This window comes from Theropithecus gelada, chromosome 11 (genome assembly GCF_003255815.1).
Source record: "Theropithecus gelada isolate Dixy chromosome 11, Tgel_1.0, whole genome shotgun sequence".
NCBI classification, from domain to species: Eukaryota; Metazoa; Chordata; class Mammalia; order Primates; family Cercopithecidae; genus Theropithecus; species Theropithecus gelada.
The window spans coordinates 115952519-115968121 of NC_037679.1; the positions used below are offsets into that span (position 1 = coordinate 115952519).

General features: G+C 36.3%; 1 protein-coding gene across 1 annotated transcript in view; it reads right to left on the reverse strand.

Moving 5' to 3' along the window:
* ABCC9 (ATP binding cassette subfamily C member 9) overlaps window positions 1-15603 on the reverse strand; it is a 137357-nt gene that overhangs the window by 85666 nt on the left and 36088 nt on the right. The window contains exons 13-15 of the mRNA XM_025402121.1: window positions 12052-12092; window positions 10805-10947; window positions 4293-4401 (exon numbers count right to left, since the gene is read on the reverse strand). Of these exons, the coding sequence (XP_025257906.1) occupies window positions 4293-4401; window positions 10805-10947; window positions 12052-12092 (293 nt within the window). The remainder of the gene's footprint in view (window positions 1-4292; window positions 4402-10804; window positions 10948-12051; window positions 12093-15603) is intronic.

Genomic DNA, 15603 nt, shown 5'->3' on the forward strand with positions numbered 1-15603 from the left:
TCAGGTATGTCTTTATTAGCAGTGTAAGAATAGACTAATACAGTTATCAGGCTTGTAAACGTTCCACCAGTACATTATTGATTATTCTCTGAATCATGAGGAGTTTTAATCTGATACACTCTCATAAATCAGATTGAGCTGCACAGCACCCAGCATCTGCTATGGATTGACAAAAGCATAAAGATCTAGAATCTTTGTCCAAAGATATTACAGTGTTTCATCAGGAGATCCACAAGTCTTATAGAATGATCTAGTCTATCTCCAATGTTATAGCCCTATTCCTAGTCAACGGACTAAAATATCCATTATAAAGAGGATGCCAGCTGAGGTGTGACAGTCTTCACATATTTAAGGTGAATGTAAGTCATACCTAGAAATCGTCACTCTCTAATTTTTTAGTTCAGTTTCACACAGAGATAAATGGCTAACAAGAAGGTGCAATATTTAGCTCATAAACCTCTAATCTGGAAAAATTTTTAAACTTAAAATTTCTTCCAGAAACATATTGAGTCAGTATTTCAACATAAATAATTAACCTTTTTTTTTTTTTTTTTTTTTTTAAACTGAGTCACACTCTGTCACCCAGGCTAGAGTGCAGTGGCATGAACACATCTCACTGCAGCCTTGACCTCCCAGGCTCAAGTGATCCTCCCACCTCAGCCTCCTGAGAAGCTGAGACTACAGGTGCATTTGCCACCATGCCTGGCTAACTTATTTACTATTTGTGCAGACAGGTTCTCCCTATGTTGCCCAGGTTGGTCTCAAACACCTGGATACAAGCAATCCGCCCATCTCAGTTTCCTAGAGTGCTGGGACTATAGGTATGAACCAATGCACTCAGCCATAATTGTCTTCCTACACAAATACCTTATAGAGACTAAGAAGGCTAAGTAATAATACACTTTAAACTGTTAAGTTACCTAGAAAAGCAAAGGATTCTAGAATTGTGAATGTTACTGGTTTTGGGGGGTTATTTTTTGGCCTGGAACTGCAGGTTTAGCTTTTTGAAAAATCCACTGGGTTCTACCATGGGAATTAGGAATGTCCTCAAATAATCAGTAATTTAATCCAAACAAGATAATGCTCTTCCAGTTTCCATCAACTGGTGTATCAAGAGAACACCCAAACTATCAAATAGTACATTGCTAGGCTACATGCCAATAAATACACAAATTAAAAAGCCACTGAAAAGATTAGAAAGTAAGACACTAGCAGGGGTTCTGTCACACAGAAAATACTAATATATTTTGACTTAACACAAAGAGAGAGAGGAGGAGAGTATGCTCATTAACTTTATTTTAGTTTTATTTTTCCTTCTGACAGCCCTCACAAATACTCCTGGAAGTACACTGCATGAGAGGTTGTAGAAAGCCACTATCCTTTAGGCTAAGTATATTTTCCATGCAAAACAGGTCTACACCTACATATAAAATGTACTGTCTTCTAGAGTCTTTAATTCTGTAACATTATTGCCCCCACAGGTCCAAAAGAAATGACTTCATGCCCTTCACAAAACTAAGAAGAGGGTGGGAAGAGTAGATGTGTTGACAGAGATTTGAGTCAAAGTTCCACAGATGTAATATGAAGAGACTTTGGCCCTAGACTGTCACTAATTCTCCATGGAGGTTCTACAGCCAAAACCACTTAACTCTAAGTTTTTACAGAATACATAGTATCTTAAGCGCTCTCAAGAAGGAGTTTCCATTAGTGTTATTTTCAAACACACAACTTTTTTCACTCCATTTTAAAAAGTTTGTCATTTGTGGTTTGGCCCCTCAGCAGTGATGAATGACCCTGAAAGACATCAAGAAGTTCAGTCTGGTTTCAATAACCCTGAAGATGTTGGATGCATTTGAAGGGGATTCTTTTTTTCTTTCCAAAACCTTTTCTCAGTTCAATTTTTCTTCTATGCCACATCTCATACAAAAAAATTCTTCAGATTTCCCTAACTCCATGAACTTGACCTCCTATATCCCATTTCTTGAGGTCATCTCATTCTGCTCATCCCCATATCTCTGAAAGACAAGTTCCTTGGTAGTCTAGGACCATCCAAAGAGTGACGAGACTAGTTCTAATCAAATATTTGACCCCCTATTGCCTAAAAGTTTAGACACCCTTTAATATTTTTGTCTTTGTGTCCATGTCCACACAATAACAAATAAACACTTTGAGGCATTGTTCCCCCAGCATATATAAGCATGGTGGTGGTCCCTTCTCGGACAAAATCATACCTGTCCAGTAAAACAACTTACCAGAAAGTTAAACAACAAAAACAAAAACAGACAAACAAACAAACAAATAAACAAAAACCCTCCAGAACAGCAGAAGGAAATAAGTCTAAATATAGCTACATGATTGCCTTAACTATTTTTAGCAGTTTTAAACATGATGTAAAAAATATAGATTAATTTCCTGGGAAAAGCTTTCCAAATTCCAATCAGTTCCAGTCAGGAGATTGCATATACATTTGTGTTGGTTCACCTAAATGGTAAATATATTCATATTTTTTCTAATAGTAACAATTATAACTAATATTAACTTATGACTCACTGTGGAATAATGCTTTTCTACTTTGTGAAATATATTAATTTTTAAGAATTTCTTCAGATTTTTTTAGACACTTCCTTCAAGAAAATTGTATAATCCAGTCATTGATTTAAGTATTATCTAATGGCTAGTGACTCTTAAATTTATATCTCCAAAGCTTATGTCTCTTCTTGGGTTAAGAAGTATCTCAAAATTTGCACGTGCAAAATGTACCTCTTTATTCTATCTCAACAGCTATATCATCTACCCAGAAGTCAAGCCAGTAACCTAGGATTCTTCCTTGAGTCCTCTTTCTGCCTCATCGCCCCCATCCAATCTATCGGCAAGTCTTTATCAGCTCAACCTCTAAAGTGTACACTGAATTTGATCTCCTTTTTTCACAATATCCACTGCAACTGGACCAAAAGCTGTAATTCTGTCATCCTCTCCTGCCTATATTATTATAATGACTTCTTTACTGATCTATGTGTTTTACTCTTTGTCCTCCATTGACTTCCCTCTACACAGAAAACAACATATAAATGAAATTATATCAAAAATATAAATGAAATTATATTACTCCCTACTTTGAAACCTTCCAGTAATTTCCTATTGCATGTCAATAAAATCTAAACGCTTTCCGTGGCTTACAGGGGCCCTCAATCATCGTTCTCACATCATCTCATCTTTCTCTTCTTTACCAGGCTCCAACCACAGTACCCCTCTGTTCCTTGAATACACCAAATTAATTCCTACCTCAACACCTTTGCATCTGCTAGTTCTCCTGAGTGGAATACTCTTTTTCTATAACTTTTCAGGAAAGGTACCTATTTTTTTATTCAAGTCTTGGCTCAAATGCTGGATCCCCAGAAGGGCCTTCTTGGAAATGACCACCCTGTTTCAAGTACCCAATTCACTCTTTAATGTCCTCTTTTATTTTCTTCACACAGTGAAACTATGTTATTGTTTTAATTTGCTTATCAATTCCTGCCTCAAGAAAGCGAATTCTGTGACAGGAAGGATCTCACATGTCTTGTTCATTGCTACAACCCTAAGTCTTGGCACAAAGCACAGCCAAAAAAATCTAAAAACACAGGCATATATTTTAAAAAGCTTATTCATATTACATGTAATGCATGACAAAATAATACTGACTATGTTTATAGATTTTATGTAGACACTAAGTAAATATTTGCATCATGGATAAATGAACTGGACTACAACTTACAAGATTCAAGTTTTAATTCTAGCTCTACCACTTAGTAATCTTACGACTTTATTTAAGCCTCATGACATGCAAAATAAAAAGAGCTGGAAAATAAAAAAAGAGACAATGTAATGTAATTCAACTGGAAAATAAAAAGAGACAATGTAATATACTAAGTGGATAAAAAGATAAAATGCATCAGAAAATATGTTTTAAACTATAAAGTGTAGTATAGCTAAACGGTATTATAAGAAAATGGTGCATGAGTCGTAAACTTATTTTATGTTATTTTAATATAAATTTGGAGTAACCAAACTCTCAATTGCCTTTTGAATTAAACATGTATTGTCTCTTAGGATAATTTTTTCCTGGATTTATAAAGACAAGCCTTATACATTTGTCTATTGATTTTAGACTTGTGAGGTTGTACAGAAGCAAGTGGCAATTTTTCTTCACATGGGTTAAAAAATAAAGCTTATAATCTCACTCATATTAATCTGTCCATTCTGCTGAGACTGTCCTCCATTCATAACTTCCATAACAAAAATAAGGCACTTACAACTCCAGTGTGCTTCTTACAGGACTCAAAAGGAAGCGAACCTTCACCAGTTCGCCAACTGTCATCACCAATCTCATCACTCAAGAGAAACTCATTCAGCTTTTGAACACTGCAAAAAAGCAACAAACACAGAGTAAGATTTAACAATAAAACCACCACCCAAAAAATGCTACTTAAATAATAACTTTAACACACATTTTTATGGTGAGTAGGATGCCTGCGAGAGTCATTTTTCAAGACCAACTGGGAATTCACCTACATCGACCAAACATCCTAAATTGCCGAGGACAGTGGGGTTTCCAGGACACGGGACTTTCAGTGCTAAAACCAGAAAAATGTCAGAAAAGTCAGGACCACTTGTCACCCTAATTTCAACAGAACCTTCTGTGCATTTTTTTTGCAATTATATTCCTTGTCAAAAACAGTGAAGTTGTTTAGGAACTTGGAACAGTGTGGTTAAAAATAACACTAATGAGGAAATTCCTGTTAGTATTCTAATTTTACAAATGATGGGGAGGTGATGTACAGAGAAGCTAAGTAACCGGCCTAAAACCATTTAGCATGTAATATGCAGATCTGGAATCCTTGGCCATGTGTATCTTGCTTAAGCACTATGTATTATTCACATTTTCTGAAGCTGGCAAGGAGAGGGGCCTCTAGAGTCTCGCTGCTCAAAAGTTTCAGCCAAGAACCAGCAGCATCAGCATCAACTGGGAGCTTATTAAAAACAGAAAATCTCAGCCCTGCCTCCAAATAAGAATCACATTATGCATTTGACCAACACCCAGAGGCGCTTCACAAGCACCTCTAGAGAGGCCCTGTGCTAGAAGACTGGTTTGCAAACATTCTTTACTGTCACCTCCTTAGGCTGGACACAAGATTCCTTGGCTCATCTACTCTACCCATTCTAACTTTCTCAAACCAGTGTCACAGGATCAGGATCAAAAAGAAACAAGCAAAACAAAGAAAACGATAATGTGGTTTGTAAACATCATCCTAGAAATAAAATAACATACAAAAGGAAATTCAGTGAAGTTACAAAGGAAAAGAAGTGTTCCTTTTGGCAAGCTAGGAGGCAGCAAGTGGAAAAACTTGCTTGGTACGTGCAGCAGCAACTACAGGGGAGGTATTGCCCTTGATAGGAAACTAGAAAATGGATGTATGAAATAAACGGTTTCTTTTTTAAAAATTTTATTTGAACTTATAGTCAAGTTCTACCAGACAAGTCTTCAGAATTTGGTTTTTTGTGACACAATAACAAAATGAGAAAAAAGTAAATTTAATTTTAGTCTGCTGCCAATGATCTTTAAGCGTTTTGGTTTTGCATGCCAGAGAAACATGAAGGAAGATGAAAATCCATTGAGGCAATCTATTAGCTGTCAAACTGTACTTGCAGGGAACTAAAAGAGGTAATTGTTTAGGAAGAGCTTCAGTTTGTACACTTTCTTTGAGTCTTTGACAGCAAAGTCTGACCACATAGACTTGAAAAACAGTGTTATAAATGGCTTATGAAATATTATTTTATTCCTCTTAAATGGCAGTTATTTCATCTTCACTTTTATAGATTGTAATTGTCATTCTGTTCTTACGTTTTGAAAAGACTTAATTTTAAGAATGCAGCTCTGTCAATCAAAGGAATACCTTTAAACAGTCTCACACTATTTCTCCGCACAAAAAAAGAAAGTTGAGCAGCCAGGCTCATTTGCCTTTATAACTCCGAATCTAGCAATGCCTGGCACATGTCGTTCAAGGAATGTTTGTTGAATAAATCAAAGAAGAGATAAACCAATGATTCAGACATTAAGTAAGGTCGGTTGGTTCAATTCTCCATTCCCATTTCTAGTATAGATACAAATCACTAATCTTTCCAATGTAGCCTCAAAGCTTTTATGGGATAAATGAGCCCCACTCTTCCTGAGCATTGGAGGCCACGATCCCTGACCTTGATTGGGAATGGGGACGACATTCTTTCTTCATAACATCCCACTTTGAAACATCAATGACAGGGACCACCAATGGATGCCAATACTAACCCATCTGTTAGTATTACTTACTTCCCTTCCTTTCCCATGTGCCCAGTCATTCTAGACTCTCTGGCTGAGGATCTCCGGTGCTGCTGTTTTGTCATTGTTGTTGTTTGTTCCATGTCTATCTCTCCCTCTAGACTGTGAACTCTTTAACAGTAAAGATTTTCATCTTTAGAATCTATTCCAATACCTAAAATATAGCATGGTAATTCCTCAAGAAATGCCTAATGAAATAATAAATGGGTAATAAAAAAAGCATTTTCTATTCCTATGAGGTCCCTTCAGAAATCACAGAGGTAAAACAATTATGGAAAATGCACAAATCCTGACCAAGTGTGAAGTAATTTCCACCACGCTTCCAGGTTTATATTTTTAAAATGCAAATCTGTGCATGTAACGACCTGCTTCTTAAAGTCACAAATGGCATCCGGTTGCCTTTCAGCATCTTTAGCATCATCTAAAAGCTGCTCAGGAGTTTACTCTCCAGCTTCATGCCCTGATAATTCCACATCAGAACCCTTCCTCCAATGACACTGAACTACTTTCAATCTCCTGAAGATACCAAGGTTTCTCACCTACTTACCCACCTTTTCCCCTTGAATATACTGCTCCCTCTGTTAAAACACGTTTTACATTTTTTTCTCCAGCTTTCCAAGTCTTACCTATTTCTAAGGATTCTACGAAAGAGCCACCACCTCCTTTAAATGTTTACTGACCACATAGTTTCCCTTCTCTCTCAAAAAGCTTCAAGGATGCCCATTATGGCCATAGCATTCTGTGTATAGCTTTATAACGCCATAACCCATCATACGGTAATTAGTTTCCCTTCCTCGTCTCTCTAACTAGGCTATGGACTCCCTGCAGATTTCAGCCTGTCTTTATCTTTGGAATTCTTAATGCCTAGCAATGTACCTGTATCAATAAATGAATGCACATCCACAGAAGATGCTCTGAGGGAGGGGGTAGAGATGAGTAAAATGGTGGTAAGATGGTAAAATGGAGATTTGTAACATACCTAAAATATTTAGGCAACATGGTGGGTACTTTTTATGTATTATCTCATTTAATTTTCTCAACCACCATAAGCAGGTAACATTATTGTGCTCATTTGGCAATTGAGGAAGCTGAGCTAGAGAGACACTAAATCATGTTTGAGGTCAAACAATGAGTATTTCCTGGTAGTGCTAGGATTTGAAAGCAGGTATATTTTGTACCAATCAATTTGCTACCCTGCCTCTACCACCTTTCTAAATCAGTATTTTACTATTTTCTCATTTGTTTAGACCATTCACAAAAATATTTAAGGTCTTACACTTTGGGTGGGTAGACACAGCTTAAGTACCCTGGACAAGTGCTATATTAATTGGGAAAACGGACTTTGTTGCCAGCAGTCACATGGGTTTTATTTTATTTTATTTTTGGTAGGAATTATAAAATTTTGTAAACTGAAATACAGAGACCAGGCCAAGGTATATGCTTTATGATAAATATCAATAACAATTTACTTGACTGAAGGTAATACAGTGGACAAGTCATGCGTACATTCCTTTGGGAGGTACATGAGAGCAAAGACATAAAGTTATTTCCCAACAAAGTGACAGATTTGTTTTTCTCTTGGTAAATAGGCTCTTCAGACATAGGCATTGAATTGTGCATCAAACACAATGTATAGAAACCTAAGCTCAAATTATTTATAAAGGATATAACATATTGTTTTCAAAAGAGCAAAACACATATATTATTTCCTTATAAATAAAGCAAAGTGGTGAAGTGAGGCAAGTCTCCTAAAAAAGAAATCTCTCTTCTTTGAGCATTTTATTATTTTAGATAATAGTTACTTTTCATTATTCTGTTTTTTGAAAGTAAACAAGAACACTTCATCATAAAATGTTCAGAAAAATCAAATGGTGTGGGGTGCTGGGAGGTGTGAGGAGACAATCTGAATCACACCTGCCTCATTCTTCCATTTTATGAGATATATACAGGTCTCAGTCATTGAATGCCATGAAGACAACTTTGGCTAATAACCCAAACCTTTTCCAAAGAAAGCATAGAAGTATTTTGGAACCGAGACTTGAACATGGTATGGAATTTTCCTCCAGTAGAGAAGTTTACAAGTCTCTTACATGCATATATAACGCAAGTTTGAGAGTGGGCTTTATCCCATTCTAACCCACCAAGTTTCTAAATGTATTTAAGAGAGCAGTGAGGGACTTCGAATTTCCACAGTTCCTGAAGAGGAGATTTCAAAATCAGCTGACCAAAGTCTCCGATTATAAACAGGCTGCTCAACTCACTGTGGGCCAACTGGCACTGAAGGTTGGTCACGGGTTCCCAGGCACAGAAGAAAATGCTCTAAGTCCAGTCAACACTGGGAGAGCACTTATTTGGGTTCCCAGAACTAGCACACAGTGGGAAAAAGGATTAATGTTCTCTGTGGACCAGCCATCTCTGTAGGACCTGCAATTCAACCACTGAAACCCATTTGAGAGAATCAGGCTTTTATGAGCAGATTTTGTTTGGCCTGTGGCTTGGGAAATCTGGAACTGAGCCCTGAAAAAAGACTGGTCTTTATCAAACTGGCAAATGTCTTTTCCATGAGATGTGCAGAAGGGAGAGTGCTATGCAGAAATATACAGGGATACCCATTCTCCACTGTACTAGGATTTACTACCACAGAATTATATACCACGCATTGGAGGGACACCCCTAGATTGTTTTGTTTTTTAATCAACTCAAAGTCCTTTTAATGTTTGGTAACCTCCTGATTTCAGAGGTGTTATCTATTGCAAGTTATCAACTGCTTTCTACCTCCACTTGTAGTATAAAGTCAAATTCCAAATAAAAGTGCAACCATGAAAGGGACAGTTGTTGAGTGGAGAAAATGAAAATAAGGACCAAAATAGCAGACTCTGGCCATTTATCAATTTTATTGTTTGAAGTAGCTTCTCTTCCAGAGCACTGCCTAATTTGGAAGTGGGGCTACAAAAAGTAGTCAGGGATCTGGACAAGTGTTTCAGAAGGCAGAACAATAAGAAAATGAGGGCAGATGTGGCCAGAAGGCTTGAGCTCTAGACACTAACAGCTCTAGAACTGGTTGTTAATGATATGTCTCAGAGGTTGACATTGAAACTATATTACACTATCATATTCTGTAAGAATTTGGTTTGTAAGATGATTTATATGCATTTTAATTTTATTTGGCATTAAGCCATTGTTAAGCCAGTGCAAACTATTGGCTTAAAGCTGAAGATTCTGGTATTTTGAATAATAAAGTCTAGTTTTCTCAGTAATATATAGATTCTAGCAAAATTGTCTCATTTTAAAAGTCTCACAAATGATGTTCTATGTTTCTGTCAATTGCAACATGATACTTCATATATTTAAAGGCTCAATTTTCCAATTTTTCTTCAATATTGCAACATCTTGGCATTTCTTTCAAAAGCCAGATATAAATATGATAATGACTGTTTACAAAGCATTCTGAGGTTTTATAGGTTTATAAAGAGCATATATCTAAAATGAAAAATTCCTTTTTAAGACAGCCTTATTTATGGGAGCATAAGACATATAGACTACGGTATAGGCAGTGTATCATCTAGTTTGGTAACACATTTATATAAGTAAAAATGGTGGAAAAATTGTCTTATCATATCACATCTATTTTTATAGCTGTGCATTATGAGAAATTATAAAGAGACAAAAATCTGCACTGGTTGGAAACACTATAGAAGCATATTTAAATGAGCAAAATACAAAATGGTTTTACAATTCTTACCATTTTCAGAGACTTTAAGCCTGGATTTTTTTCCAGATTAAACTAAAATTAAAATAGTAAATGTGATGATGTGAACATTCTCTGTCACTATTGTTGCCAATATAAACTGGCACAGCTTTAGTGGAAAACATTATGGCTGTATTCATTTTTTAAAATCTTAAAAATATGTGCCCTCCTTGACTTACCACCACTTCAGTGGAAAGCAACACATTCATCAAGGACCTCAAAAATGTGCATATTATTAAAACTAGTATCCTCACTTCTAGAAATCCAACCTGAGAAAATCATCAGAGAAAAGTTTAAAGATAAACAGAGATGTGTGAACTTCGGGAGAAAACAGAACCATTCTAAATGTTCAATAAAAAGGTAATCATTAAATAAATTAGAATATTTCCGACATAGAATATTACATAGTCAGTAAACATGGCATATTATAAAACTTAAATGAGGGGAGAATAATTTTAAAAAAGTTTAATCAGGAGACAAACACTAGATAAATTTAAAATTTTTGTTTTGAAATAATTATTTTTACATGAAATAAATAAAAGACTGAAAAGTAGCATACCATAATTTTTAACAATGGTTATCTCCTGGTAGTGATTTTAATGTTCTTTTTAAATATTTTTTCAAGTACTCCCATTAGCACACACAGCACACATCATTTCTATTATCAATAAGCAAAAAATGTCAAACACTTCAATGCATACCTTATGATGGCTTTGACTGCAAATCTGACCACTGTGGAGAGCAGGAACAGTGGTGTGACCAGGATGTGGAAGAGAGACAGTGAAGCAAAGGCCTCTGCAGGTTTCAGATTGTTTCCACTGGCATACGCATGGGTCACAAACGTCTGTGCAAAGAAAGGAGTTCTTTAGAGAAAGCTGGAAAAAGTTTCACACATGCGTACATTCAGTCTTATCTGAAAAACCTAACATATTCTGCTACGCCAGTATGTCCGTTGTAACTATGATAACAATGACTTCATCCAAAACTCCCTAATTAAAACAGTACTTGCTTTTGGTGAGTCCTGAAAGGTTTACCTGCAATTATGGTGGCAAACTTATGAGAAAGTTAGAAAAAAATTCTACTTACAGATTACATAATTGACTCTGTCAGTTACTAAGTAGGAGGAATAAAGGAGTGGAGAACCCAGAGTTTTTGACAACCAGTCAAGCCCTTTCCAAGCAATACTAAATATTCCAGGAGAAAAAATAATGTTCTCTTGTTTTGGGGTCCTCACTGTGGATCTTTACTAAAACTGTCAGCATTAATACCCAAAGAATACTTATTTACATTTTTTTTTTTTTTTGAGACAGGGTATCACTTCATTGCCCAGGCTGGAGTGCAGTAGTGTGATCATGGCTCACTGCAGCCTCGACCTCCCCAGGCTCAGGTGATCCTCCCACCTCAGCCTCTCAATTAACTGGGACTACAGGCATGCGCCGTCATGCCCAGCTAATTATATTTCTACAAATAATACCAGTTGCCGAGTTTGTCACTTTAGTATGAAATATAATGCAATTATAAGATTTTCTGGTTGTTGATCTAGATCCATCCTGTTGTAAGAATGTCTGGGAACTAGATCATTGAGATTAGAACAGTTAATTCCCAACCACTGTTCATTTTGCAATGTTTGCAAATGTACCAGTGTACATTTGGCAATGTTTTGATTGTTGTAACTGAGGTTGCTACTGGCACCTGGTAGCTAGAAGCCAGGGATGCTGCTAAACGTCCTAACACAGAGGGCAGCCCCTAGAACAAAATTTATTTGGATCAAAATGTCCATAGTGTCTTTATTGAGAAACTCTGGATTAGAACTCTTGCAATGGAGATGGTAATAGAAGGAAGTCACAGAGGTGAGGTAATATACATTACTACCCACACATTCTTGCTCATAAATCATTTATAAACACTGACTTGGTTTCATTTCTAAAAGCAAGAAAAAGTGTCTTACAGCAAGAACAGCTGCTATGGGAATTGCTGCATTCATGAAGACTGTGGAAAGAAATAAAATGCATTAGTTTTCATTGAACTGTGGAAACATTTTCAGTAACTTTAATCATCTATTATTGCTTTAACTTTCTTTGAAGACAGGAAGAACAAAGAGTACTAAATGTCATTGTGTCTGGAGTCCACAAACATTTCACAGTTAGTACCTACTTGTCTGCAGTTTTATGAGCTCCCATACATTAGTCTTAACCAGTATCTTTTTTTCTTTATTGAATTTTTTTCTTATGAAATGTTAGAATTCATATAAAATCATCCTTTAATGATAAAAATTATTAGAACTTAACAAATGCGTATTCTAGAGAGGGGTTACAGTCTATCTTTTGTTTAGTCCACTAAACTAATTTAAATATGTGAAATCAGGTTATTACACAGAGTAAAAACAAGAATTTGATATCACTTCAAGTTCCCTTTCCAGCAGTGATGTTAATATTCATTTATGACCCTTTCAGTTAATAAAATAACTCCATAGCCTGGACTTTCTGCATGTCTAAATATCTCTCCTGGAATATATTTAACTATCATTGGATCAGCATGATATGCCTAGTTGAAATAAGAAAAACTCACATTTTAGCCTGAAATACTAGTGTTTGGAAGTAACAGTAAAAATAAAAATCCAAGTTCATGATTTATAGTCGTACAGTCATAAACTATAGAGTTTTAGGAACCGAGAAACCAAAGATGAACTGAGTTGTTGATAACAGAGCCAGGCAACAGCAGAGTGAGAAGCTAGAATCTAATTATCTTAACAGTAGAGGACTCGGGTTTTAAACATCTTCTGCTCTCAGGAATTATCCTTACCACTGTACATAGAACAGAATCAGACTGTGCTTTTGCCAGTCCAGATATGACTTAGTTGTCAAACACAGACTCAACAGTACCACGAATCCAAACACTGATCTGAGTTTTGTAATAACACAGATGAGGAGCCACATTTCTGTCTCAACCTTCTTTCTCTGACTATTGTCACCTTATTTTATTTTATTTTAAGTTCCGGGATACATGTGCAGGATATGCAGGCTTGTTACATAGATAAACATGTGCCGTGGTGGTTTGCTACACCTATTAAGCCCAGCATGCATTAGCTACTTTACTCCTTACTGCCCTCCTCATAGGCCCCAGTGTGTGTTGTTCTCCTCCCTGTGTCCGTGTGTTCTCATTATTCAACTCCCACTTATAAGTGAGAACACGTGGTGTTTGGTTTTCTGTTCCTAGGTTAGGATAATGGCTTCCAGCTCCATCCATATCCCTGAAAAGGACATGATCCCATTCCTTTTTATGGCTGCATAGTATTCCATGGTGTACATGTACCATATTTTCTTTATCCAGGCTATCACTGACGGACATTTGGGTTGATTCCATGTCTTTGCTATTGTTAATAGTGGCTGCAATAAATGTACGCAGCATGTATCTTTAAAATAGAATGATTTACATTCCTTTGGGTATATACCCAATAATGAGATTGTTGGGTCAAATGGTATTTCTGGTTCTAGGTCTTTGAGTAATCACCACACTGGTCTTCCACAATGGCTGAACGAATTCACATTCCCATGAATAGTGTGAAAGCATTCCTATTCCTCCAAAACCTCACTGGCTTCTGTTGTTTCTTGACTTTTTAATAATTGCCATTCTGACTGGTGTGAGATGGTATCTCGTTGTGGTTTTGATTTGCATTTCTCTAATGATGAGTGATGTTGAGTTTTTTCATGTTTGTTGGCCACATAAATGTCTTCCTTTGAGAAGTGTTCCTTTGAGAAGTGTCTGTTCATGTCCTTTGCCCACTTTTTAATAGGGTTTTTTTTTTCTCATAAATTTGTTTAAGTTTCTTGTAGATTCTGGATATTAGACGTTTGTCAGATGGATAGATTGCAAAAATGTCCTCCCATTGTGTAGTTTGTTCACTCTGATGATAGTTTCTTTTGCTGTATTGTAACCCTATTTTCTAAGTGTATTCTTTTCTTTTAACCTGCTTTGTAGCAGATGCATATGAAGCACTTGACATAGTGCCTGAGATGGAGTGTGCGCTCAATAAATGTTTGTAGTATTCATTATTTTCTTTAATCTTTACAATCCTACATGGTAGACATTATTACTAGCTCATGTTACAGATTAAGAAACTGAGGCAAGGAGGATATAAGTAATTTCCTCAAGGCCATACTACTACAAAGTGTCAGAGCTAAGATTTATAGCCAGCTCTGTTCAACTCACCACGAAAAAAACCGTACTGAACAAAATAATAAAACTTGAAGTGGTCAAACTGGAATTTTGCTCCATTGACTCAAGAATCCCAGCTGCCTATCAAGAACACAGGATAAGGTAGTTTACCCCTCATCACTTCTTATTGCTCTCCCCTAGGATGGCCTCCTCTGCCTTCTCTCCTCTTGGATTTGACTCAAATACCAACCCAACTCTCATCTCTAGAGACACACAAGCTGGATTCTCATCTCATCTCAGCCCTTTAGCAGCTGGATGATTTGAAAGAAGTTCAAGCTACCTAAGTTCTGTATACATCAATCTTTTAATTTCCAAAGTGCAGTTAATAATAAAATCTAGGCCAGGCACGGTGACTCATGCCTGTAGTCCCAGCACTTTGCAAGGCTGAGGCATTTGAGCCCAGCAATTAAAGGCTGCAGTGAGCTAAGTTTGCACTGCTGCACTCTGGCCTGGGTGATAGAGTGAGGCCCTGTCTCAAAAAATATATAAAAATAAATAAATAATAGAATCAAAACCCCTGGGCTGTTGTAATAATTAATGAGATGGTACATGAAAAACCACTTATGGCAATTGTTGGCTAGGTATACTCTCAATATATCTTTGTTGTTGTTGCTGTCATTATTTCTGGCTGCATCCATCCTTCTTATGAGAATTTCAGTCCTCTGAAGAGAAGGATGTATATTGAAGGGGTCACCAACTTAGAGTAGTACAATATAAGTGAGTGAATCTTGATCATCCTGTCTTCTAGCATCTTGACACCGTGTTAGTGGTGCATTGCTGGAAGATAAAACTCCTTCCAACTTTACGTCTAATGCATCAAGCATTAGGATTAGAATAAAAGAGTTATATAAGCCAAATATTTTCTCTAAATCTATTTCACAAAAGAAATGTTTATAATCTTTAAACTCTAAAGGAGTTTATAATTCAAGAGGAAACAATATATAAACTTCCCAAATTTTAATTTGCTAAAGGTCTTGGGAGCAACAGAGATGAGCAAAACTGACACATAAATCAAACCAAATATCAGTGGGAGTAGTTTTGCTAAGTTTGTGTAAATTATACTAACATAAACCCTGTTATTCATAAGAATACTCAGAGTCATACTTTGAGGAAAAAAAGTAATATTTTTGAAACAGTTGCTTTTACAAGTTAGAGTTGAAGATGAAATAACTCTGTATTTTGAAATTCTTGAAAATATATTGGAACAAAGGGTTTTCTGTGAATGAAGTTGGGCTTCCTTCACCTGAAAATGATATATTTTTTTCTCCTCAGTTTTCAAAAATGG